The sequence below is a fragment of the Aristolochia californica genome, unplaced genomic scaffold (genome assembly GCF_029961685.1).
Source record: "Aristolochia californica isolate CCGP_79_NKW_82.1479 unplaced genomic scaffold, dmAriCali1.0.hap1 SCAF_12, whole genome shotgun sequence".
Lineage (NCBI taxonomy): Eukaryota > Viridiplantae > Streptophyta > Magnoliopsida > Piperales > Aristolochiaceae > Aristolochia > Aristolochia californica.
This window is the reverse complement of record NW_027181793.1, coordinates 17,106,925-17,132,304: the sequence shown is the minus strand read 5'-3', so window position 1 is coordinate 17,132,304 and position 25,380 is coordinate 17,106,925. Positions and strand designations below refer to the sequence as shown.

Sequence of the window (25,380 nt, the reverse complement as noted above, 5' to 3'; positions counted from 1 at the left end):
TATTTATTATTTATTATTTATTGAATAAAATAAATTTAAAAATAAATCTTACTTGATTAGCTATTTAGATTTTTATCCAATTTTTTTATTAAATGAAAAAAATAAGGGTTATAACTAAGGGTTTGCTCAAGTCTGGTCAGGGTCAGGATTTCTAAAACCCGAACTTAAAAAACCCCAAACGTCAAACCCGATCCCGACCTAATCATTGTTCATGCAACCATGTCCCCGTAAATCTCCCTAGAACCTGTCCCTGTCCTACGCCTGCAAACTGACCCGTCACCTATCCATCCCTACCCCGTTTTATATCCTCGTCTCATCCATGTATGACAGGTTTGGAAAAACTTGTTCCTAACTCGAAATCCAACTGTTTTTTTCTCCACCATGTTCTTGACCTACACGGTGAAACCCGAAAGCCTAAACCCAAGGTTTTTGGCTTGGGTTTGGGTCTGATAGGATTCCTCATGAAACTTGACAAGATGTCCAACCCTAGTTATCACATACTCGATTAACTGATTACCCAAATATATATGAGAGTAATTCTAGTAATTTGTATCTAAGTGAATGTTAGGTAAAATATGATTCAAATGTCTTTTCAAAAGATTGAATATCTTCTTTAAAGGATTTTGTTATACATTTGAATGATTTTTTTCTTAAATTTCTTCATATATGATAAGATTTTTTTATATTTCTTATGGTTTTTAAAAAATATCATTTTTTTTAATTTTCTTACCCAATTAACCATTCTAACATCCTATGAATAGGTAAATAAATGGATATGGAACAACTTATTCTATATCTCAATAATATCATATTTCAATCAAGCGTATATAAATAAAAAGGTATATGAGATTAGCTTATTTTGTTTCAGTTAGATAGTGCTTAGAGCTCTAAATTCCAGTCATTCAACTTTCTACAAGTCGGCTCTCTTGACCATCTAAAAGATTATTTGCCATTCTACATGCAATATGGTCCTTCCTCTTTGACCTTGATTTTTCTTGAATCATTGTTTCTCAGTCCTAACCAAAAGGAAAAAAACACATCAACCTCAAATGGGTTTTTTTCTATTTTATGTTTTCTTTCTTTTCCTAGGGATATTGCATAATGGATCATTCTTTGTGCATATCTTGTAACATAATCATAGTCTATAATAGATTCCACCATGGTTCCATTAGGAGTGTTAGAAGATATGGCCCAAACTCATACGACCAAGGAAGGCTCACATATCCAAGTGTGTTAGAAGATGGGCCCAAACCCATAAGACCAAGGAAGACCACACATCCAAGATATGTGGAAGATAGGTTTAAGGCCCATATATCAAGGAGAAGGCACACAATCCCATACAATGATGGCAGAATGATAAATAAAAGGTCATCTCAAAGAGATGACAATGATGTAATTAGGTTAAAGTTCCAGGGTTAAAACCTAAAACCCTAAGTTCAGGGGTATTATTGTAATACAGTAGTTTCATTAATCTATAAATAGAGCTTTAGGGGGAGGGTTAGGACATCAAATCCATAACCTCTTCTTCTTCTTATTTTCTCCCAATGGTTGTCTTTTCTCTATTTCTCCATGAGTTAAATCTATGGAGCCCTTAAAATCAACATGGTATCAAATCATTGATTTCTCAGGACTCCGACTACGGTTTTTCACTGTTTCATTCTCCTCCGTTTAGGATTAGAAAATATATGTTTTTCTCTCTTTTCTTTCTTAGTCTCATGCATTGTTTTTTTTGTTGTTGCTTTCATGCTTTGATTAAATTGTATAATCAACCATGCCCGTATGTTGGGGGAAACCATCGGTGAGTCCTCCATATTGTGTCGTTGCAAGTGAATTCAAGTTCCAAATAGAGCCATCTCCTGCCGTTTTATTTTATTTTCGTCGGTCGACCCGTCTGGCTTACCGTCATCAATCGTAGCCACCCCGTCACCGCTGCGACTGCTGCTGTCGTTTCTAATACTCCATTAATAGGGCCATTTTTATCTTTTGCGGGAAGGTTTACCCTTCTACATGCTGCTATTGATGGAATCCTGATTTTTTTGTTATCATTCTTCCATTGCCTTGTCAAAATTTGCATTCAAATTGGTTGAATCCATAGAAGATTCCTTTGGCATGGTTCAAGTGACGATTTCAAGTATCACCTAGTTAGTTGGCCGGACGTCTATTAACCCAAAGATTCAAGGGGCCTCGGCTTGCATCTAACCAGATATATAAATTCAGCCTACCTCCTAAAGTGGTTATAGCGCTTCAATGTCTACCCCAATGCCATTTGGAGACCTATGGTGGCCAGGAATCTCTGCTTGGAAGGAAGATGGTGGATCAGTGGTGGGGACAAGCGACGTCTCTTGCCTCTTTGGCGCTCTCTATACGTTGATCATGTCCTTTTCGTACTGGGATCAATTTTGCAGGCGATGGCGAAACTATTGGAATGGAGCATATCATACTCTCCTCTCCTCCCCATTTGTTCCTCCCAAAATGCCATGGTTGAGGACTGTTGGACCTCTCTTGGATGTTGTAATTTCTTTTTACGATGACCCCTTCAGCTCTTATTAGACTTGCAGGAAATTGATATTAGATCCACTACTCCGGATAAGCTCATCTGGGTACCTAATAGCAGTGGAAATTTGTCTGTCTCATTTACCTACCTCTGCTCATCACTGGCAAGCTCGAGCCACACCCTCCCCGCATCAACTCTATTGCCTGAAAGACATTGGTCCCCCAAAAATGCTCACGGTGGACAATCTTATGCGAAGAGGCAATACCACCCCTTGCAGGTTTTGCCCACTATGCTCTCATGTATGCTCTCATAAAGATGATACCATCCAACATTTGATGCTCCATTGCCATTTCTCATTGCAGAAATTGTGAGGCAGAAATTATTTAAGGCAGAAGTTGTAGATCAAGCTAGGAGAGAGAAGTCACTGAATGAAGTAGGCGATGAATTGATTCAACTTCAACTCATCCTTGGGTGTTAGTGTAGACAAATTCAAGTGTATTGGAAAACAAATTCCAGTGTTAGTGCCTCAACACGGAAACTGCCATTTCCCCCCCCTGAATATTCTAACTTCAGAGACCACTCGTTGCCTTTATACGTTATCCATAATGTTTGAAATTTTCATCTCCACCATTCCTATTTCTTATTTCTTCAAATCTGGAGTATTTTTTTTCTTTTTCACAGTAATTCTAACCTAATCACTCCTTGTTTTTCATCTTTCAACTATTTCTACAGAATAGCGATCCTCTTTTTACCGGATTCCAGACACATCGGTAAAAAGGGCAATTTCAAACCATGGAATAGATTTGTCATCATGGGATTCTAAATCCAACATGGTATCAGAGCTATGGGTTTAGGATCCCGAGTTTATGTTTCTGGTTAATCAAGTTCTTCCATCAATCTTCTTGGTGGAGTTGTGGTGTTGAAAAAAGGATTGATCTTGAATATTTTTTGGCTCATAAAAGATAAGTTTTCTCCTTATTTTTTTTTGCTTGAGATGATAATTGGCGTATATCTCACAAAGGAGGATGATTACTGAGCATGATTCATTCTAAAATTTTAGAGCTATTTCATCTTAAGTATTAGCTTATGCATGGTTGTTTTTGGTACGTTCAATCTACGCTCTCTTCAAAAAAAAGGATCAATTTTTCATGTTGATGTTGTTGTGAGTTTTGGTTAATAACTTTTTGAATGAACTCGTGTTATTCACTTCCTTTATCCTTAGTATTTTATGATCAAAAGGCTATGCATACATGTGTTGAATTTTTTTAAGATTGAAGGTTACCGCTGAAGTTCTGGTTCAAGCTTTTTTGAACTCATGAAGGTTCATTGAATTGTTACAAGGAAGTTTTTTTTAGGAAGATATATTGTTGGATTTAGGATCCCATGATAAAGAACCTCGATCAAGATGGTGAAGGAAGAGAGGAGGAAGAAAGGGAGAAGAAAAGAGAGGAGGAAAGAAGAAGAGAAGAGAAGGAGAAAGACGACTAGAGTGAGAGATGGAGAAAGATCTTGGGAAAAGAGAGAATATGCTAGGGATGAATTTATGCCAAGAGGAGAGACTTTAATGCTCTTCCCCATGGTTTGAACTTCTATTTGTACTTATGGAATGAGGTTTACAATGACTAGAATACCCTTAGGGTTATAAGCTTTGTAAAAAAAAATACGTAAATAAACATACATCATCTTTCTTTATTTACACCCTTGGGCCATCCTTATGAGAAGTCTTTTTAATTACCTCATTTGCCACCTCCTTGATTTGGAGGAGGTATTTACTTAGACGCCACTTCGGGATGTCTTCCAACACATATCTTGTTTCTTTTTCATGTTGGAGGCCTTCTATGTGGAGTTGGTTTCTGGATTTACTTACCTAAAAAGATTTAAGGCAAAAAAAAGGAAGTAAACGGTTGTAAGTTGAATACTAGTTGGTTTAAGAGTTATAGAAGGAAAGTGTAATTCTTTAGAAGATCCTCTAAGTTGATCAAGGTCTCTTGAGATTTCACTTAACTTTTTTTATTCTTTCTTAATTCAAAAATATTTGAACTCCATCTTATTTGATTTGAATAAACACTTGGAAGAGAAGGTGAGTTGAATGCTGGAGTTGAGAGTAAGTTGAAAGAAGGAGAGGAGAACTCGAGTTTTGAAGAGAAGGATTGAATGCTTAGGGTTTAGAAGTGAAGTGCTAATGCTCCCCTTTGGCCTTTATATAATAACTTAAAAGATGAATATTACATAAATATCCTTTAAGCTAAGGGCAAAAAATAATAAAATAAAGGAAATAAATAAAATTACAAGTACACCACTACCACCCCTTATCTTCCAACAAACTTTTTTTTTTAATGAAAATTGGGTTTCATGGATCCCATTTGTTGGGTGTCATAACTGGGATCAAATTCAATTGTTCGAGGTGCTAAAGTTTGAGTTTGAGTATTGGACAATAGAGAGAAATGAGGATTCCTCTTTAAAATTAGATAGGTTTATAAGCAACTAGACTTTATATAAGCACATGTTGAGAAGGTCACACCAATCCTCGAGTAAACTCTATCCTATCTTGTGACAGACCATCAAGGACCAATCGCCAAAGAGGATCGGAAGACTTCTAAGTACAAGAGTAATTTCCAAAGTCTATAGAAATTCTGATTAATTATTAAATATTTATAAATATTTTATTTTTACAAGTCTAGAAATTCTGATTAATTGTTAAATATTTATAAATATTTTATTTTTACAAGTCTAGAAATTCTGATTAATTATTAAATATTTAGATGATGGAGTTAGAGTTGACACCAGAGTAGTTTAGCCCAAAGCTGATGGCCCGTGAATAGAAGAAGGCTTGGGAAGCCCATTGAAAACTCTTCAATCTAAACAGTGTAATTTTGACTCCATTCTTCTTCATGAAATTCAACGGACTTGGTCTTTGGTCCTTACGCTGCTCTCTTTCCTCACCTTCTCACTCCAAGCCGCGTCTGCATTTTTCCCCTCTTAAAAGCCCCGGCCAGCATCAAGAATAATCAAATCCAAACCCCCCAGCCGCCCCGAGTGTTCCCCTCTCCCGCTCTCTCGGGCATCTCTGCTACGATGAAATTCTCCTGTTCAATTAGCTCTCGATTAATTTCATGGATCTTGCTCGCCCTTTTCTGTCGGTTCTTTCTGGGGCTTCTATCCTCTCTTTCTTCTTCTTCTCCATTGCCTTTCTTCCTGTAACGTGCTCTTTTCTCTCAACAGTAGCAATCTCTCACACCGATAATCATACGATCATCTGTGCTCTCATCCCTTCTAGTAACAGTCAATCTTACCTTAATTGTACGAGTTCTCCCGACTGGGTATCCATCCCAATCTCCCTTCCGGGCATTCCTCTTTTGGCCGTTGCCGGCGGAGCGGGATTCGTATGCGCCCATGTCGTGCCTGGCAACATGTTCTCGAATTCTTCTATCCGGTGCTGGAGATTCACCGACAACGGTACAGTCCTCGCATTTCGGAGAAGAGGTGATCGTACTGATAGGACTAGCAAGAGGATTTACTCGGGGCCCGCTCTGGATGAGCTAGCAGCGGGTGCCACTCATCTGTGTGGAGTCGTGAATGAAACCGGCCGCCTCGAGTGCTGGCAATGGCCGAGTTTCGACGCGCCCGACATCCGGAACCTCTCGGGGATCGCCGTCGGGGGAGACTTCGTTTGCGGCTTGTCCCATAACGGCAATATTCAGTGTTTGGGATCCGATAGAGAGATCATTGCCACTTCTCCTCCGGGGAATTACAGTGCAGTGGCTGCTGGATTGCGCCACGCGTGCTCGATTTCATTAGAGGGGAGGTTGCAATGCTGGGGACCAGTTGGAGGGTCCCCTCCATCGGGGGAATTTCAGGCTTTGGCGTCGGGCGGTAACCGGAGCTGCGCCCTACGTTTGAACGGGACGGCGGTGTGCTGGGGGGAGGATTTCCGACTGCCGGAGGGCCTCGAGAGAGAGGAGTTTGTGGCAATCCAGGGGCGGGGAGGCGTGTTCTGCGGCGTCTTAGCGTATAATTACTCTTTAATCTGCTGGGGAAGTCAAATGTTGGCGTTTGATAATAAGAATTATTACAAGGTCTTCGACCGGGTGCTCCCCGGTGCCTGCAGGACCACCGCATGTCAATGCTCCTCCTTGCCGGATACCCAGAATCTCTGCCCTGCCGGAGTCATCTGCCTGCCGTGTAAGCCCGTAAAGGAACCACTTCCTCCGCCGGCGCCGTCCGGGTCAGGCCGCCGGCAGATGTCCAGGGCCAACTTCTCTTTTCTGGTGGTGGGGACTGTGGGTTCGACGGTAGCTCTCGCGGTTACAGCTTATTTTCTGATCCTCCGGTTCTGCTTCCAGAAGAGCTGCAGCCGGGTTCACGACTCCGGTCGGTTGGACGAGGAGGCCCCACCGGCCGGCTCCATCCGCTCCCTGTACGGTACACGTTCCCCACTGGAACGGCTGGAGGAGTTCCCATTGCACGTGCTGGCGGAGGTAACAGGCGGCTTCTCGGAGGCCCACCTGGCGGGCTCCGGGGGGTTCGGGTCCGTGTATCGGGCGACGCTGCCGGACGGGCGGGACGTGGCTATCAAGCGATCGGAGCCGGGGGAAAGGCCGGAGACGGACCAGGCGTTCGTGTCGGAGCTGGCCCAGCTCTCACGTGTGAACCACAAGAACCTGGTCCAGCTCCTGGGATTCTGCGAGGAGCAGCAGGAGCAGGTGCTGGTGTACGAGTTCGTGGCCAACGGCTCGCTGCACGATCACCTTCACAAGCTTGAACGTTCGCCGTTGATGGCGTGGACCCTGCGGATGAAGGTGGCCATTGATGCGGCACGCGGGATCGAGTACCTGCACACGTATGTGGTGCCACCGGTGATCCACCGGGACATCAAGTCGTCGAACATCTTGCTGGACGAGGGATGGACGGCCAAGGTGGCCGACTTCGGGCTGTCCCTCATGGGTCCTGGCGAGGAGGAGGACCGGTCACACCTGTCGATGAGGGCGGCGGGGACCGTCGGTTACATCGACCCGGAGTACTACCGCCGGCAGATACTAACCAGCAAGAGCGACGTTTACAGCTTCGGCGTGCTGCTCCTGGAGCTGCTCACGGGTCGGAAGGCCATCCATCGCGTCGACGGCTCGCCCAGGAACGTCGTCGACTACGCCGTCCCCTACATTGTCTCCGACGAGATCCACCGCGTCTTGGATCCCCGTGTCCCGCCCCCCACACCGTACGAGATCGAGGCCGTTGCTTATGTAGGATACCTCGCCGCCGACTGCGTCAGGCTGGAGGGTCGACATCGACCTTCCATGCAGGAGATCGTTGCGGGTTTGGAGAAGGCCCTGACTGTGTGTGTCACGGTGCCGCCGTTGTCTCCGACCTCCATGTCCGACTCTTCCCCTTAGCCGGAGACCGACCACAGGTGCAAATTGCACGATATTCTCTCCGTGCATATGTACATTTTGTTTTGTTAGTAAACTCATTTTTCTTAATTTAGTTTGGGCAATATATTTAATTATTTAATTATATTTACTATTTAATAGAATGGGTCGAAATTAAGACGTCTAATTTTGGTAAGATATGGGTCAATTGAGTAGATACCCATATTATCTTAATTAGGGAATTATAAGAACCCTAATTAAACGATATAAATAGAATATTATGGTTGTGGTCCCAATAAACTAAATCCAAACACGGTTTATCTTCTCCCCATCCGGAAGGGTGACGACGGTCCCGAAGTGGAATAAAGGTGATTTAGTAGAGGAAGATAAAAAAACTATTCATCTGTTCGTAGTAGTAATTCGCAACAGAAAGACAATTGTTCGGAATGGATCCATGTATTTATCCCATATCCTGAATCCTAATCTTCTGGCATAATGCAAATTCTAGATTCGAATTTAAAGATTGTAGTTATTCTAACAAGTGGTATCAGAGCGGTTATTGTTGTTAGATTATTATGATTTCTCAAATAAGGTGACATTTCCTAGAAAGCTCGGTTTCAATTGTCGGGCCTCTGCGGAGATCTGCTATCCGGCGTTGTGCATCGGCCGCCGTCGTCGTTGCCGTCGGAGGGCCAAGGGACGAAGTTAAAACATCCCCTCTATGTGTGGCTGGAGGTAGAAGACTACCTCCAATGCACGTAGGAAATAAAAAATAATAAATTTTTTTGAAACTTAGGTTAAGTTTTATTTGAAATAATGAGTCAACTTGGGTGAGCCTACTCACTTCTCAAAATCAATTTGTTTTTGCACATGGGGATTCGAACTAGCGCGCAAGATTTTCATTTAAGCGGAGATAACCATTGTTCCTCTCGCCATTCATGTGTTCTCATTGGATAAAAATTTCATATATATTAAATTACAGAAATTACAGAATCTGTTTTTTATGTAATTTCCATTCGTATGAATATTTTAAGCATGCACATATAGTTGTATAATGTGCATATTTAAGTTGTTTTTTCAATTGTGAAAATTCCTATTGTTTTTATGTAATTGGTCTAGTATTTTAATCAAATTGATTGAAGCTACAAGTTGCCAAAGTAACTCTATAGTATAGATTAATTTGACTAAAAATACATAGATGTTTGTGCGGAGTTATTTATGCAAACTATGCTCGGTCCAAATGAAGACACAATTTGGCCAAATCAACAACATGCATGTGATGATAAATGTGTGACAATTATAGAGATTTTTCATGTGAAATAAAGATTAATGTTTGACAGAACTAATTGTTAGTATTTGATCATTATGTTGAGAGTACCACTTACAATTAATTATCTGTCCAAAGACTAGGAATTAATATTGTATTAGGTATCTTGAGATGGTCCCTAATTTGGATTGTTTATGCATGTTTTTTTTTTATTATTTGACATGCTAGTTAATGTGAATATACTTATTTATTTTGTCCTATATATAGTTTCTATTATTACTGCTACTAATGTTTTTGCCCAAATCAGCAACATCCCAATGCACCGGGATAAGGGATAAACTTCACCTGAGCTTCGAACGAAAGGAGACGGTAGTAAGCTAACCAATATGAAAATTTTAATTAAAAAATACCCAACAATTAAAAATAATTATAAAAAAGCCAATTTTGACTTAAGTAAAAAATTTATCAGATTATTCTAAAAAAATCTTCATGTATTCTAATTAAAAATCTCTCATTATTGATTTAATATTTTTTAATTAAAAAATATTTTGTAAAATATTATTTTAGTTTTTAAAAATCTTATTTGTTGGTACATGTTTATTACCTTCTATTTATTATAATAAAGTTATAAAATTTATGTTTAATAGTGGCTTGATCTACTCCTAAACATGAAACTTACACTAAAACCTAAACCTGAAAAAAAACTCAAAACGTCAAACCCGAGCCTGACACAATCACTATCCTTGCAACCATGTCCCCTTAAACCCAACTCATCCCTGTGAACCAGACCTATCCTTGACCGGTCCCTATCCCATTTCATATCCTCATCTTGTCCCCCTTGATTGGGTTTGGGAAAACCCGTCCCAACCCAAAACCCAATGGGTCAGTTTTTCCACCTTGTCCTCGACCCATGGGGGAACGAAAGATTTTTGGATTGGGTCAAGTTGGGTTCCCCATGGAATCTAACCCAATGCCCATCCCTAATTAGACTTGCCCCTTCTATTCTAGGTAAGTTTCCTCTAACTCGCCTTGAGTTTACCAAATCTTGAGGCAATGTAAGAGGTTATTTTCTCCTTTCTTCTTCCTATACAAAATATATTAATTCTTGGTGTTAAGTTGTAGAATCTAATTAACGCCTTATGCAAAGGCAACACAAAAGGTCCACAATATATTGATTGTTGTTTTATTACGGGTAGTTTGAAAATTTTACACTTATATTTGGTTGCCCTAGTTTTCTCCTAGTATTTTGGGAGCACCTTTATCAAGGTTTATACATGTTCATGAGTTTGGGCATGAGAGAGGTTAGAAAAAAATGCACCAAGAATGGTGTGTGCGATTTTCTCTTATAAACTTCTTCTTCATCATAGTGAATGATGGCAACAGCGAAAGACAAGATGTAATCTCACCTTGAGGCGAACCTATATAAATATCGTGTATTCGTGCTTGGTTGTTTCTTCTTCTGCGATTATTATTGTTCACCGTTAGTATTGAATTAGTGTTTAATTCCTAACACCTAGCACAATCGAACAAAATGATCATGAATCCTATCACCACGTTGAAGAAATTTACTATCAACAAAGGGAAGGAAAAGCCATGCACACTAACATAGATATCAGGTGCTGAAATTGAGAAAGAACCACACTACTAATATTTACTCTGTGATCTATCTGGTATTGAAAATGAGAAAGGAACTCACCATTAACATTTGTTATCTTCTCCCTTGGTGTAATACCACAAGGATCAGCATCCAAAAGCATCTTTTACAACTCTCAGAGTTGGGCGAACTGAAGGCAGCATGGTGGTACGAAGAACTGCAACCTACAAGACTTTGATCACGTCCTCAGAAGAAGAAGCATGAATCCGCTTGTCAAGAACACCAAGGACTCGTTTAAAAATAAAAAAGAACACCAAGGACATCTTTTCAGTCATTAGTTCAAGTTGAAACCCAATAGACAGCATCTTTGCCTTTGCCACAATCATTTTCTATCAGCCTTTGCCCTGTTGCTAATCCAACATGACAACACCAAAACTGTAGACGTCACTCTGTTTCGTCGCCTAGAGGAAATATGCAGGTTCTGGTGGAAGAATCAAGCAGACTAACACAGGTTTGACATGAATTGCAACATAAAATGTAACCACAGGTAGAACACACCTGGGGAGTGCAATCATAACGACCAGCAAAGCAGCTTGACTCTGAGGATACAGAAGATTCTTGCATGATCTTTGCAATCCCAAAATCAGCAATTTTGGTTCATAATTCTCATCAAGTAAAATACTGGAAGAATTTTTGTCCCTGTGGATAATTGCAAGTGAGCAATCATTGTGAAGATAAGAAAGCCCTTTTGCAGCTCCAACTGCAATGTTATACCTCCGATCCAGCTCTGGCTGCCCAGTCCTGATTTGCCACTGAAGAGCTTGGAACAGATTTCCATTAGTCATGTATTCATACACTGTGAACTTACATGCTCTTTACTTAAGAAAGCATAAAACTTGAGAGAATATTTTGATGTCTAATACTTCCAAGAGTCTCCATCTCTGCTGCCAAAACCTTTCTGTCAGTTCCCTTAAATAATTGCTTCACAGTAAATGTGCTACCACTCATCTTTGAAGGTAGACGATATACTCTGCCAGCACCTCCACTCCTGATCAAGTTCTCCTCGTCCAAGTTATGTATATCCTCCACAACAAACTGTCTGATGGAAAGAATTAAGTTTCCAGCTTGGGTCTTTTTTTCTGGATCATGTCCAGGATCGTTGTCCTTAAGGGATACATCAAGCATGAAGCTGTGGTAGCTCATGAAAATCAACCCGGCAAGATAAAAAACCATCACAAAGGAAACGATGCAGACAAGAACCACTTTGCTTTGCATGTTTTTCTTCCATTCTTGGCTTCTATTGTAAATACTCATATCAGAATATATTGGGCATCCAAATTTTGTGTCTGCACAAAGTCCATTATTCTCAGAAAAAAGCTTAGTCTCTTCCTACCATCAAAAGTTGAGAAGGAACTCTTCCTGATAAGTGGTTGCTAGAGAAATCTATTAAGCATAACTTCAACATCTGCAAATCCTCAGGAATTGAGCCTGAAAGCATGTTTTCAGACAGATTCAAAGAGTTCAAAGAATTCAATAAAGACAACTTTTCAGAAATATCAGAGATTTGTCAGCTAGATTCAGGTCTACCAATTTAGAGCATTGACTGAGTTCTGGTGCTATTGCCCCACTTAATGAATTTCTGTCCAAATGCAAAGATGAAACTTGTTAAGGTTTCCGATTTTGGAAGGTATCTTGCCAGAGAAAGAATTGTTGCTGTCTAAAGTTCCTGAAGCTAGTACGACTTTACCATGTTCAACTGGAAGATCACCAGAAAATTCATTGTTTTGCAAAAGCAGCAGATTCAAGCTAGCAGAAATCTCAATCTCTGAAGTTATGCCCCCAACAAAATGGTTATCTGAAAAATCTATAGTTTTGGCTTCATGTCAAACCCAGACTCCATCTGGAACGCTCCCAAATAATTTTTTTTGGCTGATACTGAGCCTCTCCAGTGACTTACAATTAGCACAAGTGTGAGACAATTCACCTGAGATATTGTTGTCCAATGCAAGCAAGAACTGCAACTTGTTGCTTTCATATAAGAACTTCAGAAATCCATCTGAAAACTGATTCTTTGATATGTCTATAGTTCCAAGAATCGAGAATCTGCCAAGATTCTCAGGAAATTCTCCAGAAAATTGGTTCTCGTAAATAAGAAATACCACAAGATTCTGCAGTTTCCCAAATCCTTTTGGAATCTCTCCTGTAAAATAGTTTTCATACAACTGGACAAATGCCAAGTGTTTCAGGATGCCAAACAGAAGTGGCAATGTCCATGTCATTTGGTTCTTGGAAATATCAATCTCACATAAATGAGTGAAGTTTGCAAACTCTGGAGGGATTTCTCCCATGAAATTGTTGGAATAGAGTTAAATCTTCACAATATTTCATAAAGGTATAATGGCCTTCGGGAATTTTCCCAAGAGCTTATTCGTAGAAATCTAGAGTTCGAACAGAGCCTAACTGGAAGATTAAGTCGGGAATCTCTCCACTGAAACTAGTCTGCCAGTAAATCAAAGTAAAGTTCTTCAATTTCTCAGTATTCACTAGAACCACTCCGTCATTGAAGATATTCCCTGCAAGGCCCAACGAAGTCAAGCCAGATAATTTTCCAACCCATCTTGAGTACTCGCCCGAGAAGTAATTCTGTGACAAGTCAACCACCTCCAAGTTTATCAAAACTGATAAATCCAGCCAGCAAAACTGTTATCTGAGTGATCAAGCTCTTGGAGACTAGTAGCATCCATTAATGCAAGAGGGAGATTGCCCAATATGGAATTGGATGAAAGAGGCCCAAAAATGGAATGAGATTGCTCCCAAGAGAGGACTTTCGGTGCACACACCTTAATGTGGAAGATTTAGCTGAAAAATATTTAAAGACAAGAGATTAACCCAAGTCTCTTCTATTTATAAAAGAAGAAGGAAGAAGAAAACTCAATTTATAAAGGCCTGAATTTCCTATTTTCAACTCAAGTTTCAAAAATTGAAGGTCCTAAATTAAAAAGAGTCTCACTGATTTGCAATTCCTATTTGAATCTTGCTGAAATTAGAAGTTTTCTGAATAATAACAGTTTTTTTTTATGAAAACTATTACTTCACAACTTGCTGTTTTGGTTAGAAGCTTCAATTAGAAATTCTTTTAAGTAGTAGTTTCCTGTTTTTAATGCAGGTTTTTATTTCCATATAAGGGAAATTTAAAGTTAGCAACTCTACATATTTGAACTTGTTTCCTGTATTGAGTTAATTTTCTAGCTACTAAAATTAGATCGAGTAAAATTAGAATTTATTTCCTCGAATGGATAGCATAGAAGTTTCCCATTTTGTTGATTTGTATACCTATAAGACCTTCATATATAACATAGGAATTACTCATTTGTTATTGAATAAGGTTCTGGTTTTGTTCTTTCTCGAATAAACTTATCCTTTGTGTTTCATTTTCTCTGGTTGTTATTTTTCTTAATAGCTTCAGAAACCCTACTGTTTATCCTTCATGTTTTACCCATTAAATTAGTTTTCTTAGTTGTTGCTGAAATAGATTATCCACACTCTAAAGGAAGAATTTCAACTTGTTATTCCTTGAATTTAAACCGCTATGCTGTGTCACTTTCTCATGAGGGAGATCTCAATCACTTGGCCAGATACTGGATCACAAGATACACTGGAGTTGCAAGAAGAATTAAAATCTCCTCAGTTGTCTAAGGCACTGAAAGGGACTTTTAATTGTTATTTTTTTAATTGGAGGAGGACATGCTTCTCTACTACAAGGGAGGCTGAAAGCAGGACAAGGCAAAATACAAATAGGATCATTAACAGATTCAGAGAGAGTCGTGTTTATCTCATTAAAGAAGGAGCAAAAATCTCTTTCAATTAGAATCTTACTGATTGGTCTTGGTGGAACTTGGTGAAGCATAACAGCATCGGAGCTTTAAAACTGATCCATAAGATAAGCAGAAGGGAAACTCCCAGTAGTTGCTTTCTCACTAAATACAGCTGATGACCCATTAAAGAAAGATTTTCCAACTGTTTTCTGACAGAAGTCCATTTCAGATAACAACAATCTGACACACACACACACACAAAAAAAAAAGGCAAGATGAAGGCAAGTTGCGTGTGGCTACAGAATCTCAACCAGAAGATTTTTTTCTTTTGTTTTATCAGACCTTACACCAACCTGAGTCCCTGAAAATCATCAGCTTCCTGTGAGCATTAACTAGGCCTTTCAGAACAGGCCCATGAGGTTAACAGCTCACTTTTTCTATAGTAGAAGTTGAACAGCTCACTTGGTCATTTGGCATTGGTGATTAACAAGTGGGCTTGATTCCTTGCAGAAGGGGCCATTACTTCATCAGTAGTTGAATCACTCAATCTAATAGGGCTGGAAAAGGCTAACAGTACGGAACTCTCGTGATCCTGAATCACTTCTCCAATACCGGGCATGTTTCCAAGTGAACTACCATCAAAGTTTAGTTTAAGTGTTCCCACTGCTAGGGGCTGCCAGCTTACTTGAGAAGAGAAAGTGGCCACAGCCTTCCAATGGTTCTTTATGACTAAAAGAGGCAGTGGAGAAGCCCCTTGTATGTGCTGGCCAAGGATAGGGTTTCATTGAAAAGTTTCTCCAGTGGCCTTCCAACTGTAGAACGATCTCTGCTAAACATTCCACTATTCTGCTCCTCCAAAAAGTGGTACTGTTAACACAAGCACAGGTATCTGCAAGCAACAAGCATGTTCTTAGAAGACCAGGTCATGGGAATAAAGTCACTATCAATAAATCAAAGGAACTAATAGACCAAATACCAACAGCCAGAAAATGTAGAAAAACTTACATGATAGCCATTGTCAGCAACACCATACTAACTGCCATCAGCCACTCTCCTCCCTGCTTAATTGATTTTGTTGATGTTGGTAGATGATACCAACATGCTTCGGTTCTCTTGAATAAGTCCATGAGTTTCTCAAAAAACTCCTAAAACTTAACAGCCAGGAGAACCCAATTTTAGCGCACCCAGTAACACTTGAGGGTAATCTAAACAGAGATAAATTGTCTCTTAATAGAACTATGAGGTTTGGGCATATTTAACCAACCCAACAATTAGACCCTACTTCAAAAAATGACTGCCTTCTGTTCCAAAGCTCAAACTTCTCCAAGATCATCCAATAACTTTTTCATATTCTTTGCAAGATCATCAACATCATGTAGATCAGGAATGCAGCCATCTTGAATAAGCTTCTTGACATCCAGGGAAGTTTCTCTGTGTTCATACAAGTTCAATAATGCATTAATTAACAAAGGGTAATTCTTATCAGAAGGATTTGGACATTTTGCTTTCTGAACCATCTCCTTCAAAAGCTTGAAAGCCATGGGCAGATTTTTCTTGGAAATAAAAGCATTTATCAGTGCCATATAGACAAAACTATTGGGCTCATGTCCCTCCCTTTCCATTTCGTTGAAATAACCTAGAGCTTCGTCAGTCCTATCACACTTGCAGAGTCCACTAACCAAAGCTAAATAAGTTATCCTGTTTGGAACACATTGTTTCTCCCTCATTTTTTCCCACATCCCCAAAGCTTCATCTGGTTGCTTGGAATTGCACATCCCGTCTATCAAAGTCGTGTATGTAACTACTGTTGGCAGCCTTCCTGCATCCCCCATTTTTAAGGAATAAAGAAGAGCATCTTCAATCCTGCCAATTTTGCACCACCCATCTATCAGCAAGTTGTAGGTAACTACACTTGGCACAAGTCCTTTTTCCAACATCTCATTGAAAATATCTTGAGCTTCATTCATCCTTCCTGACTTGCACAGCCCACTTATAATAACATTATGGGCAACCAAATCAGGCAGATGGTGCTTCCTAGAAATGTCAAGGAAAAGGTTCAAAGCTCGATCAAGGTCTCCAACCTTACACCACCCATCCATTATTGATGAATAAGCAATAAGATTTGGAAGAAACCCTACTTCAACCATTTCATGTAAAAAATTACAAGCTTCATCTACCTTTCCAAATGAGCAAAGTTGTTTCACAAGAAAAGAATAATGCTTTATCCATGGTTCATGCCCCTGGTGTCTCATTTCTTTAATTAGATTTAGTGCATCAGGCAAGTTTTGTCTTCTGCAGAGACAACCGAATATTGCATTGAAAGTGAACTGTGTGGGCTTGAATCCAGCTTCTTTCATTTTTCTAAGAACGCCATCAGCTTCCTCCAGTCTATCATTTTCACATAGTTTGTCAATCAAATTGTTATATACCAAGAGATTTCCTGTGCAACCCATTTCAGTCATGCAATTTGCAAGGTCCAAGGCTAAATCCAACTCACTGGATTTGCATAGAGCATCAATCACAATATTAAAAGATGAAGCATTTGGAATGCCAGCCTTCTTAAACTTTGAAAGCCAACTTATTATAGCTTTAAGTTTCTCATCATATTTACAAAGCTTAGATTGGTCAGAATCTAACTTCTTGGATCCCATTGTAGTACGAATAAGACAAGAGGCCTCATTTTCCAGACTATTATTAACAAGCCCCTGTAGAATTGAATTGTAAATGGAAACTATATCCTTCTCATCCAAAAATGCTGCAGTTTCCTCTAGTAGCCTATTTACTGAATCCCATTCTCCTTCCCCACCAAAAAAACTAACCAGGGTAACAATAACACTGACATCAGGTGAAATGCCAGATTCTCTCATCTCATTATACAAAGTCAGCACTTTCCCAAGTTGTTTCTGGCGACAAAACCCATCAATTAACACACTATAAAGTGACAGATGTTTACTAAAACCCAGTTCCTTCATCCTGGTGAAAAGAATGAGAGCTTCATCTACTCTATTCTCCCGTGAAAAACCATGAATCAAGATGTAAAATGTTTTCTCGTTCAATCTAATATTTAAATTCTCCATTCTTTTAATCAATTCAAAGGCTCTATCGACATCACCCCACTTGCTAAAAGAAACTACCAGTATTGTAAATACGTATTCATCCATCCAATCATTATTACAAATTTTATTGAAAACGCTCTGAGCTTCTTCAAAATTACCACCGTGACAGTAAGCCTGCAAGAGCGGTGTGAAAGTATACTTATCTGGTTCTAGGCCCAAATCGATCATTTCTCTAAATCTCGACTCCACCAGGTCAACCCTTTCACATTTCGCAAGTGCCTCCAGTAAGCAGTTATAAGTATACCTATTTGGTACACAATTCAAAAGTTTTGCATGATCAAATACATAATTGGCTTCTTCCAGTAATCCTTGAATACCCAAACAGCGAATAAGAAATCCCAACGCACCAGGACTGCTTTGGATGCTGGAGCTTACCATATCCATGGAAAGGGATTTCAAAAGGTCTTTTTTTTTAGCTCGAGCAAGGATTTCCGCCATGGCATTGTAAGTGTAACAAGTGTGTTTGAAGCCGCCTTGCCGTGACGCCCACAGGAAAAACTCATAAGCAGGTTTCCAGCTACTCAGACGTTTTAAAACAAGCTCTACAATTCCTGGAGTGAGGTTAATTGGAAGGTCTTGAGCGTTATTCCTGAGAGAAGGGTGTTTAGAGAAGAATGAGGAGAGTTCCGCAACAGGATCAGAAGCGACTTTACAGGCAGACACTAGTGTGTGTAGCAGAACATGGAAGTAGGTATTCGATATAAAACCAAGAAAAGGGTCTACATGAGGATAGGACTGTTTTCTGCGAAAGGAAGGAAAAGTGCTCCAACGGTAGCGGATGAATTTCATACCAGTCGGAAGAGAAATGAAACGAGAACTGATCAGAGCAGCTGCGCAAGGGGGCCAAAACGGAACTGAGAAATAAGAACAGAGCAAAGGGCATTCGCGACTAGAAAGTAAATGATGTTCTTGTAGATTGTGTGACCTCTGTAAGGAACAAAAGTTGGTAAAATTGAAAAAAAATTCCACTCTGTGTTATACAGTCCGAATTGAATTAGTATGTATCAATCCATACTGATATGTATTAACTATTTTGATATTATAAAAGTAAGCATTAGTTTAATTATTTATTTTTATATATTTAATTAATAAAATATATTTTATTTTTTAAAACATTTTTTAATTTAAATCTATCTTAGTTTATTAATAAAAAATTTAAATACAACTATCTTAAGAGTTAATAGATTGACTTTATATAATAATATATCTTTTTATATAAATTAATAATGGTTAATATTATATTTAATTACTAGTTTAAGAGTGAGAATTTGATTAACTATTTTAATATTATAAAAGTAAGTATTTTTTATTATTATTTATGTATTTAATTAATTAACTTATATTAATTTAATTTTTTAAGTATTTAGTAACTTATCACAAGTTAAAATCTATCTTTTATTTTATTAACAAAAAAAATTAAATAAAAATTAAAAAAAGATTTCGTTTCTAACTTCTTTCTTGCCAAAATATTCAACCTCTTCCGTCACTGCTGGAATGAAGGAAGAATTTTCCTTCTGGGTTTCTCCCTGGTTTGAGCCTCAAGTAAAAGCATTTTCTTTCCTCCTTTCTTCTTCCCTATTGATCAGAAGGCTACCAGTAGTATCAACAAAAAGGGAAGGAAAAGCAGTTTGCTCTAACATAGATGATATCTGGTATTGAAAAAGAGAAAGAAAACACAGTAGTATTAACATTTACTTGTAATCTTCTCCCTCGGTGTAATAGCACATGGATCAGCATCCAAAAGCATCTTTACAACTTCTCTCATTGTAGGCCGAACTGAAGGCAGCTTGGTGGTACAAAGAACTGCAACCTTCAAGACCTTGATCATGTCCATCTCTGCAGAATTGCAAATTCGGTTGTCAAGAACACCAACCGCATCTTTCCGGTCATTAATACAAGTTGAAACCCAATAGACGATATCTTTTCCTTCTCCATAATCATCTTCTATCGGCCTTCTCCCTGTTACTAACTCCAACAGGACAACACCAAAACTGTAGACATCGCTCTTTTCTGTCACCTTGAGAGAATAAGCAAGTTCTGGTGGGAAAAAAAGAAACAGGTTAAACAGGTGTTGTGACATGAATAGCAACATCAAATGTAAAAAATGATACAACTCACCAGGAGCAATGTAACCATGAGTACCAGCAAAGCAGCTTGACTCGGAGGAGGCTGTAGATTCTTCCACGATCTTTGCGATCCCAAAATCAGCAATCTTTGCTTCATAATCCTCATCAAGTAAAATATTCGAAGATTTTATGTCCCTGTGGATAATTGCAGGTGAGCAATCATGATGAAGATAAGAAAGCCCTTTTGCAGCTCCAACTGCAATGTTGTACCTCCGAACCCAACCCAGCTCTGGTTGCCCACCCTTGATTTCCCGCTGAAGGGACTGGAACAGATTTCCATTAGTCATGTACTCAAACACAAGGAAATTTGATGCTCCCTTACTCAGGAAAGCATAAAGCTTGAGAATATTTCGATGTCTAATCTTTCCAAGAATCTCCATCTCTGCTGCCAAAACCTTCTTGTTAGTTCCCTTCCATAATTGCTTTACAGCAAATGTGTGACCACTCTTCTTTAAAGCCAAACGATATACTCTGCCTGTACCTCCACTCCCGATCAAGTTCTCCTCTTCCAAGTTACATATATCCTCCACATCAAACTCTGACTGGTGGAATGATTCAAGTTTCCAATTTGGGTTTTTTTCTGCATCATGACTGTGATTGTTGTCTTTAACGGATTCATCAAGTATGAAGCTGCGGTAGCTCACGAAAATCAATCCAGCCAGAACAGAAAGCATCACTAAGGAAATGATGCAGACAAGAAACACTTTGCTTTTCAAGCTTTTCTTCTGTTCCTGGCTTGTATTGCAAACTCTCATAACAGAATTTCTTGAGCTTCCAAATTTTGTGCCTGCACAGAGTCCGTTATTCTCAGAAAAAGCTTGATCCCCTCCTATCATCAAAAGTTGGGGAGGAACTCTTCCAGATAACTGGTTACCAGAGAAATCTATGAAGCTTAACTTCAGTATCTGTAAATCCTCAGGAATTGATCCTGAAATCATGTTTTCAGACAGATTCAATGAGTTCAAAGAAGTCAACAGAGCCAACCTTTCAGGAATATGACCAGTCAGAGAATTCTCAGCTAAATTCAGATCTACTAACTTAGAGCATTGACTGAGTTCTGTTGGTATTGGCCCACTTAATGAATTTCTGTCTAAATGCAAAGATGATAACTGGTTAAGGTTGCCAATTCCGGACGGTATCTTGCCAGAGAAAGAATTGTAGCTGGCCATAAGTTTCTGAAGCTGCATGACTTTGCCTAGTTCAACTGGAAGCTCACCAGAAAATCCATTGTTTTGCAAAAGCAGCTGATTCAAGCTTGCCGAAATCTCAATCTCTGAAGTTATTTCCCCAACAAAACGATTATCTGAAAAATCTATAATTTTGGCTTTAGGTAGACCCCAGACTCCATCTGGAATCCTCCCAAATAATTTGTTTTGACTGATCCTCAGCCTCTCCAGTGACTTGCAGTGAGCATAAGTGTCGGGCAGTTCACCTGAGAAATTGTTGTCCAATGCAAGCAAGAACTGCAATTTCTTGCTTTCACATAAGAACTTTGGAAAACCACCTGAAAACTGATTCTCTGATATGTCTATACTTCTAAGAGGTGAGAATCTGCCAAAATTCTCAGGAAATTCTCCAGAAAATTGGTTCTTGTAAATAGAAAACCCCACAAGATTCTGCAATTCTCCAAACCCTTTTGGAATCTCTCCTGTTAAATAGTTTTCGTACAACTGGAAAACTACCAAGTGTTTCAGGTTGCCTAACTGAGGTGGCAATGTCCCTGTCATTTGGTTCTTAGAAATATCAAACTCACGCAAAAGAGTGAGGTTTGCAAACTCTGGAGGGATTTCTCCAGTGAAATTGTTTGAATAGAGCTCAATCTTCACAAGATTCCGTAAAGTTGTAATGGCTTTTGGAAATATCCCGGAGAGCTTGTTAGTAGAAAAATCTAGAGTCTGAAGAGAGCTTAACTGGAAGATTGAGTCAGGAATCTCTCCTCTGAAATTACAGTCTGCAAGATAAACCAAAGTTAAGTTTTTCAACTTCCCAATATTTGCTGGAACCTCTCCCTCATTGAATGGATTCCCTGCAATGCCCATCGAAGTCAAGCCAGATAATTCTCCAACCCATCTTGGGAACTCGCCTGAGAAGTAATTCTGTGACAAGTCAAGCACCTCCAAGTTTATCAAAGCTGATAAATCCGGAATTTCACCAGCAAAATCATTATCTGAGAGATCAAGCTCTCGAAGACCAGTAGCATTCATTAATGCAAGTGGCAGGTTGCCCGAAATGGAATTGGATGAAAGAACAAGCCTTGTGAGCCGAGGGAGGTGAAAAATGGAAGGATACAGCTCCCCAGAGAGGGACTTTTTCATGAGGGAGATCTCAGTAATTTGGCCTGAAGCTGGATCACAAGATACACCAGAGAAATTGCAAGGAGTATTAGAATCTCCCCAGTTGGCCAAGGCACTGAAAGGGTCTTTTAACTGTCCTTTGAATTGGAGTAGGACATGCTTCTCTACTACGATGGACTCTGAAAGCAGGACAAGACGAAATACAAATAGGGCCGTCAAGAGAATGAGAGATAGTTGTCTGTTCGCCATCGAAGGAGGAGCACAGATCTCTTTCAATTAGAATCTGATTGATTTGTCACGGCGGCACTTGAGCTTCAATAGTGGTCTGAAAGATAAGCACAAGGGAAACTGTCAGTAGCTGCTTTTTCACTAAAAACAGATGATGAACCATTAGAGGACAAATTCCCAACTAATTTTCTAACAGAGGTCCATTTCAGCTAACAACCATATGACACACACACAAAAAAAAAAAAAAAAAAAGTAAATAAATAAAACGGCAGGATGAAGGAAAGTTGTACGTGGCAACGGAATCCCAACCTGAAGATTTTTCATTTTGTTTATCAGTACTAACACCAACCTGAGTCCCTGAAAATAACGATCATCAGCTTCCTGTCAGCATGAACTGGACCTCTCACGACAGGCCCATGAGTTCAACAGCTTACTTTTTTCTTTGGATAATAGAAGTTGAATGGTTCATTTGGTCATTTAACATTGACGGATGCCACAATTTCGGCCAGATTCCAGCCAATATAAGAGAAGTACAGCAGGAGAATTAAATCCAAGGACGTGTGTTTTTTCCCCTTCTTTTCTTTTTTCCTGAAAAGTCTTCCTTGTTTCCTCCTTCCTTCTCTTTTCTCTTTGATTACCCTTCCGAACAATGAGCGGCGAGAAAAACAGAAATCGTTATTTGTCCCGACAGAGTAATCGGGTAAGTATATCGGATCAGAAGTCGGATCTCAGATCCTCTTCAGTATCAGAACACCCCGGGGCCAGTAAATATCTCGGTTACTAGTAAATAATCCGGAATAAGTGGCCGCCCCCGCTTTGCGCCTTTCCGATTTCCAGCTGGCCGAACCTAGAAAAGGAAGGAAAATCTTGGAAATCGCTTCTGACTTCTGACCGATCCGTTCCGTTTCGCGAAGAAAGCGAATGCAAGAAACATGAATCACCGTACTTTCCGTTTTCCCACACTCATTATCTGTAACGCATCCGATATCCCTCGGAGAAACATTTCGAGTTTTAATTCAATCAGTGGATTTTATCCGGAAGCTAGAAACAAAACAGTCGAGATATGCCGAGGAACCGACGGAGGGATTAAAAAAACGATTTTCGTGGCTTTCTTAACGAATTTTTAGGTGTTTCCTCATTGCTGTTTACAGCTTGTTAAAAAAACTAAAAGCCATGCCATGAGATAGAAACAAAAACAGTAGAAAGACAACACCAAAAAGGAACTAGAGAAAATATTCAGCCTTTATCAGATTAGACAAGATTATTAAATTGAACTTTACAAATAACAAAAAATAAAATAAAAATATTAGATGAATGCATGCTGACGAATGACGATCTCTTACCCGGAGAGTATTCCGTCTGTCGGAGATTTGATAAGTTGTCAATCGAAACTAGACCTCCCAAATGATTCCATTCAATAATAAACCTTGTTAGAGTGTAAAGCTTCGAACACCTTCAGCTGCCTACTAGAGCCTCATTAAGGATGAATCGATTCTCCGTCGCCCCAGTAACTCTAATAAACAATAGATCTACAACATGAGCTCGAGAAAACTTGCTAGCATGGGGAAAAAACACAATCTAGTGTCGGTTTTAGGATGCAGATCCCCAAATAAATGCTCCACCGTTTTCGACCACTGTAAATTAAGAATCCACACAGCGAAGGAGGAGCAGAGCTGGTTCTCGTCGAAATCGCCACCGAATTTGGTCAACCGATGAGCAAAAGAAAGTGCAGCTCAAGAAACCGGAATGTGCACTCGATGCAAGGGACGGGAATCGAAGCGGCTACACGGGAGAAGAGAAGGGGCAGGGAAGCCGAGGGAGAAGAAACGAGGCTTGCATCGAAGACCTCAAAAGCAGAGAGGTTAGAAAGAGAAAGCTAGAGAGACGTTAGTCTTTCACTCCGAGACACTCTTAAAAAGACATTTATACCCCTACGATGTGACTAGTATTAGTGTCGTTCAGGCTGAATTATTGATCTGGTCAAGGTGAGTTGACCGGACAGTCTTCCAGAAACGGACAAAGGGTATGTTCGTCATTGTAAACGATGACGTCAACCACCGGTTCAACCGAGGCGATAAAATTCTTTGGATAAATATTAAAAAAGATTCTAAAAATCTAATTAAATTTTAATATATAAAAAAATATTTCAGCCAAAAGTTGCGGAGGGCGGTGGGGTCCATCCGCAAAGCGAGAGTCACCGACGGAAACTGGTTTTAAGGTTTCTTACAAGTTACAGGTACTGGAAGGGTTGCTTGTGCGGAGAAGTTCTTGTGAATTACTTCTTCTTTTGTGGGTTTGAAAGGCTACTGGTAGTGGTGCTGGGAAGCCCCTTTCCTACCCACTAACCAGTGGAATGTCTGTCAAACAACTGGGGAAGATTTTCAGAAAAAAAAAATAAAAAAATCGTATTTTGCCAATCCTCCTCGGCCAGAGTTAAAGACTGATTTAATGGAGATTACGGGTTTGAGTGGAACAATGATGTCACCCCCACTTTTGCTTCATTCAGAGCATATTCCTCAGTTTTCGTTGCCCTGTGAATGCTTAATCTCAGTGTCCTGGAAAACGTTATCTTTTCTGTTCTTTTCCATCAAATGGCCCAACACTGCAATTTTTCTTTTTTTTGTTTGTTGTCTCTGATTGTCGGTAGACAACGAAGGAGGAATTCTGCTTCAGCTTTTTTTTTTTTTTTAATCCCTGAGTTACAAATTTTTAATGAGAAACCCACCTCCGGTGATCTTAATTCTAACCAACCAAAGAAAAAATAAAAAAAGAATTGAAGGAGTTGCAACTCTCTTTCAAGTTACCTTGAGAGATATGTTATTGATTTGTCAAGGATTTGGTAGATGAGAGGGAGTGGGTGTGGGAGGGAAGTAATTTGATCAGAATACACTGGCTTTCGACATTGATTTCACTTTTTTTTTTTGTTTTTTTGTTTGCTGTTTTAACATCCCTATCAAGTATCATCTACCATCCGGTGAAACTTGAAAGGGCAAATCCAACCATTTTGTTGCAACAAGTTTGGGTGAGTCATTTCTCTCACACATATAAAGTTGTATCATATAATGAACTAACACATAAAA

The 25,380-nt window shown here is 39.5% G+C and overlaps 4 protein-coding genes across 4 annotated transcripts; 1 reads left to right on the top strand and 3 right to left on the bottom strand.

Moving 5' to 3' along the window:
- The first annotated feature begins 5,607 nt into the window (after positions 1–5,607).
- Positions 5,608–7,951, top strand: LOC137946621 (serine/threonine-protein kinase-like protein CCR4). The gene has a single exon (XM_068792950.1). It carries the CDS (start codon positions 5,608–5,610, stop codon positions 7,882–7,884), a length of 2,277 nt encoding a protein of 758 aa, XP_068649051.1. The 3' UTR covers positions 7,885–7,951.
- A 3,231-nt stretch (positions 7,952–11,182) lies between these two features.
- On the bottom strand, positions 11,183–13,069 carry LOC137946620 (receptor protein-tyrosine kinase CEPR2-like). Its single transcript, XM_068792949.1, has 4 exons — positions 12,679–13,069; positions 12,469–12,576; positions 11,645–12,067; positions 11,183–11,577 (listed from the first exon to the last, which is right to left on the bottom strand). The coding sequence occupies exons 1-4, from the start codon at positions 13,067–13,069 to the stop codon at positions 11,183–11,185; spliced, it is 1,317 nt and encodes a 438-aa protein (XP_068649050.1).
- Positions 13,070–13,289: 220 nt separating this feature from the next.
- LOC137946179 (putative pentatricopeptide repeat-containing protein At5g08310, mitochondrial) lies at positions 13,290–18,517 on the bottom strand. The gene is made up of 3 exons (XM_068792390.1): positions 15,542–18,517; positions 14,598–15,425; positions 13,290–13,580 (listed from the first exon to the last, which is right to left on the bottom strand). The coding sequence occupies exon 1, from the start codon at positions 18,439–18,441 to the stop codon at positions 15,850–15,852; it is 2,592 nt and encodes an 863-aa protein (XP_068648491.1). The 5' UTR covers positions 18,442–18,517; the 3' UTR covers positions 13,290–13,580; positions 14,598–15,425; positions 15,542–15,849.
- A 790-nt stretch (positions 18,518–19,307) lies between these two features.
- LOC137945801 (receptor protein-tyrosine kinase CEPR2-like) lies at positions 19,308–24,141 on the bottom strand. The gene is made up of 3 exons (XM_068791831.1): positions 23,644–24,141; positions 19,771–22,397; positions 19,308–19,689 (listed from the first exon to the last, which is right to left on the bottom strand). Exons 2-3 carry the CDS (start codon positions 22,319–22,321, stop codon positions 19,337–19,339), a joined length of 2,904 nt encoding a protein of 967 aa, XP_068647932.1. The 5' UTR covers positions 22,322–22,397; positions 23,644–24,141; the 3' UTR covers positions 19,308–19,336.
- Positions 24,142–25,380: the final 1,239 nt, after the last annotated feature.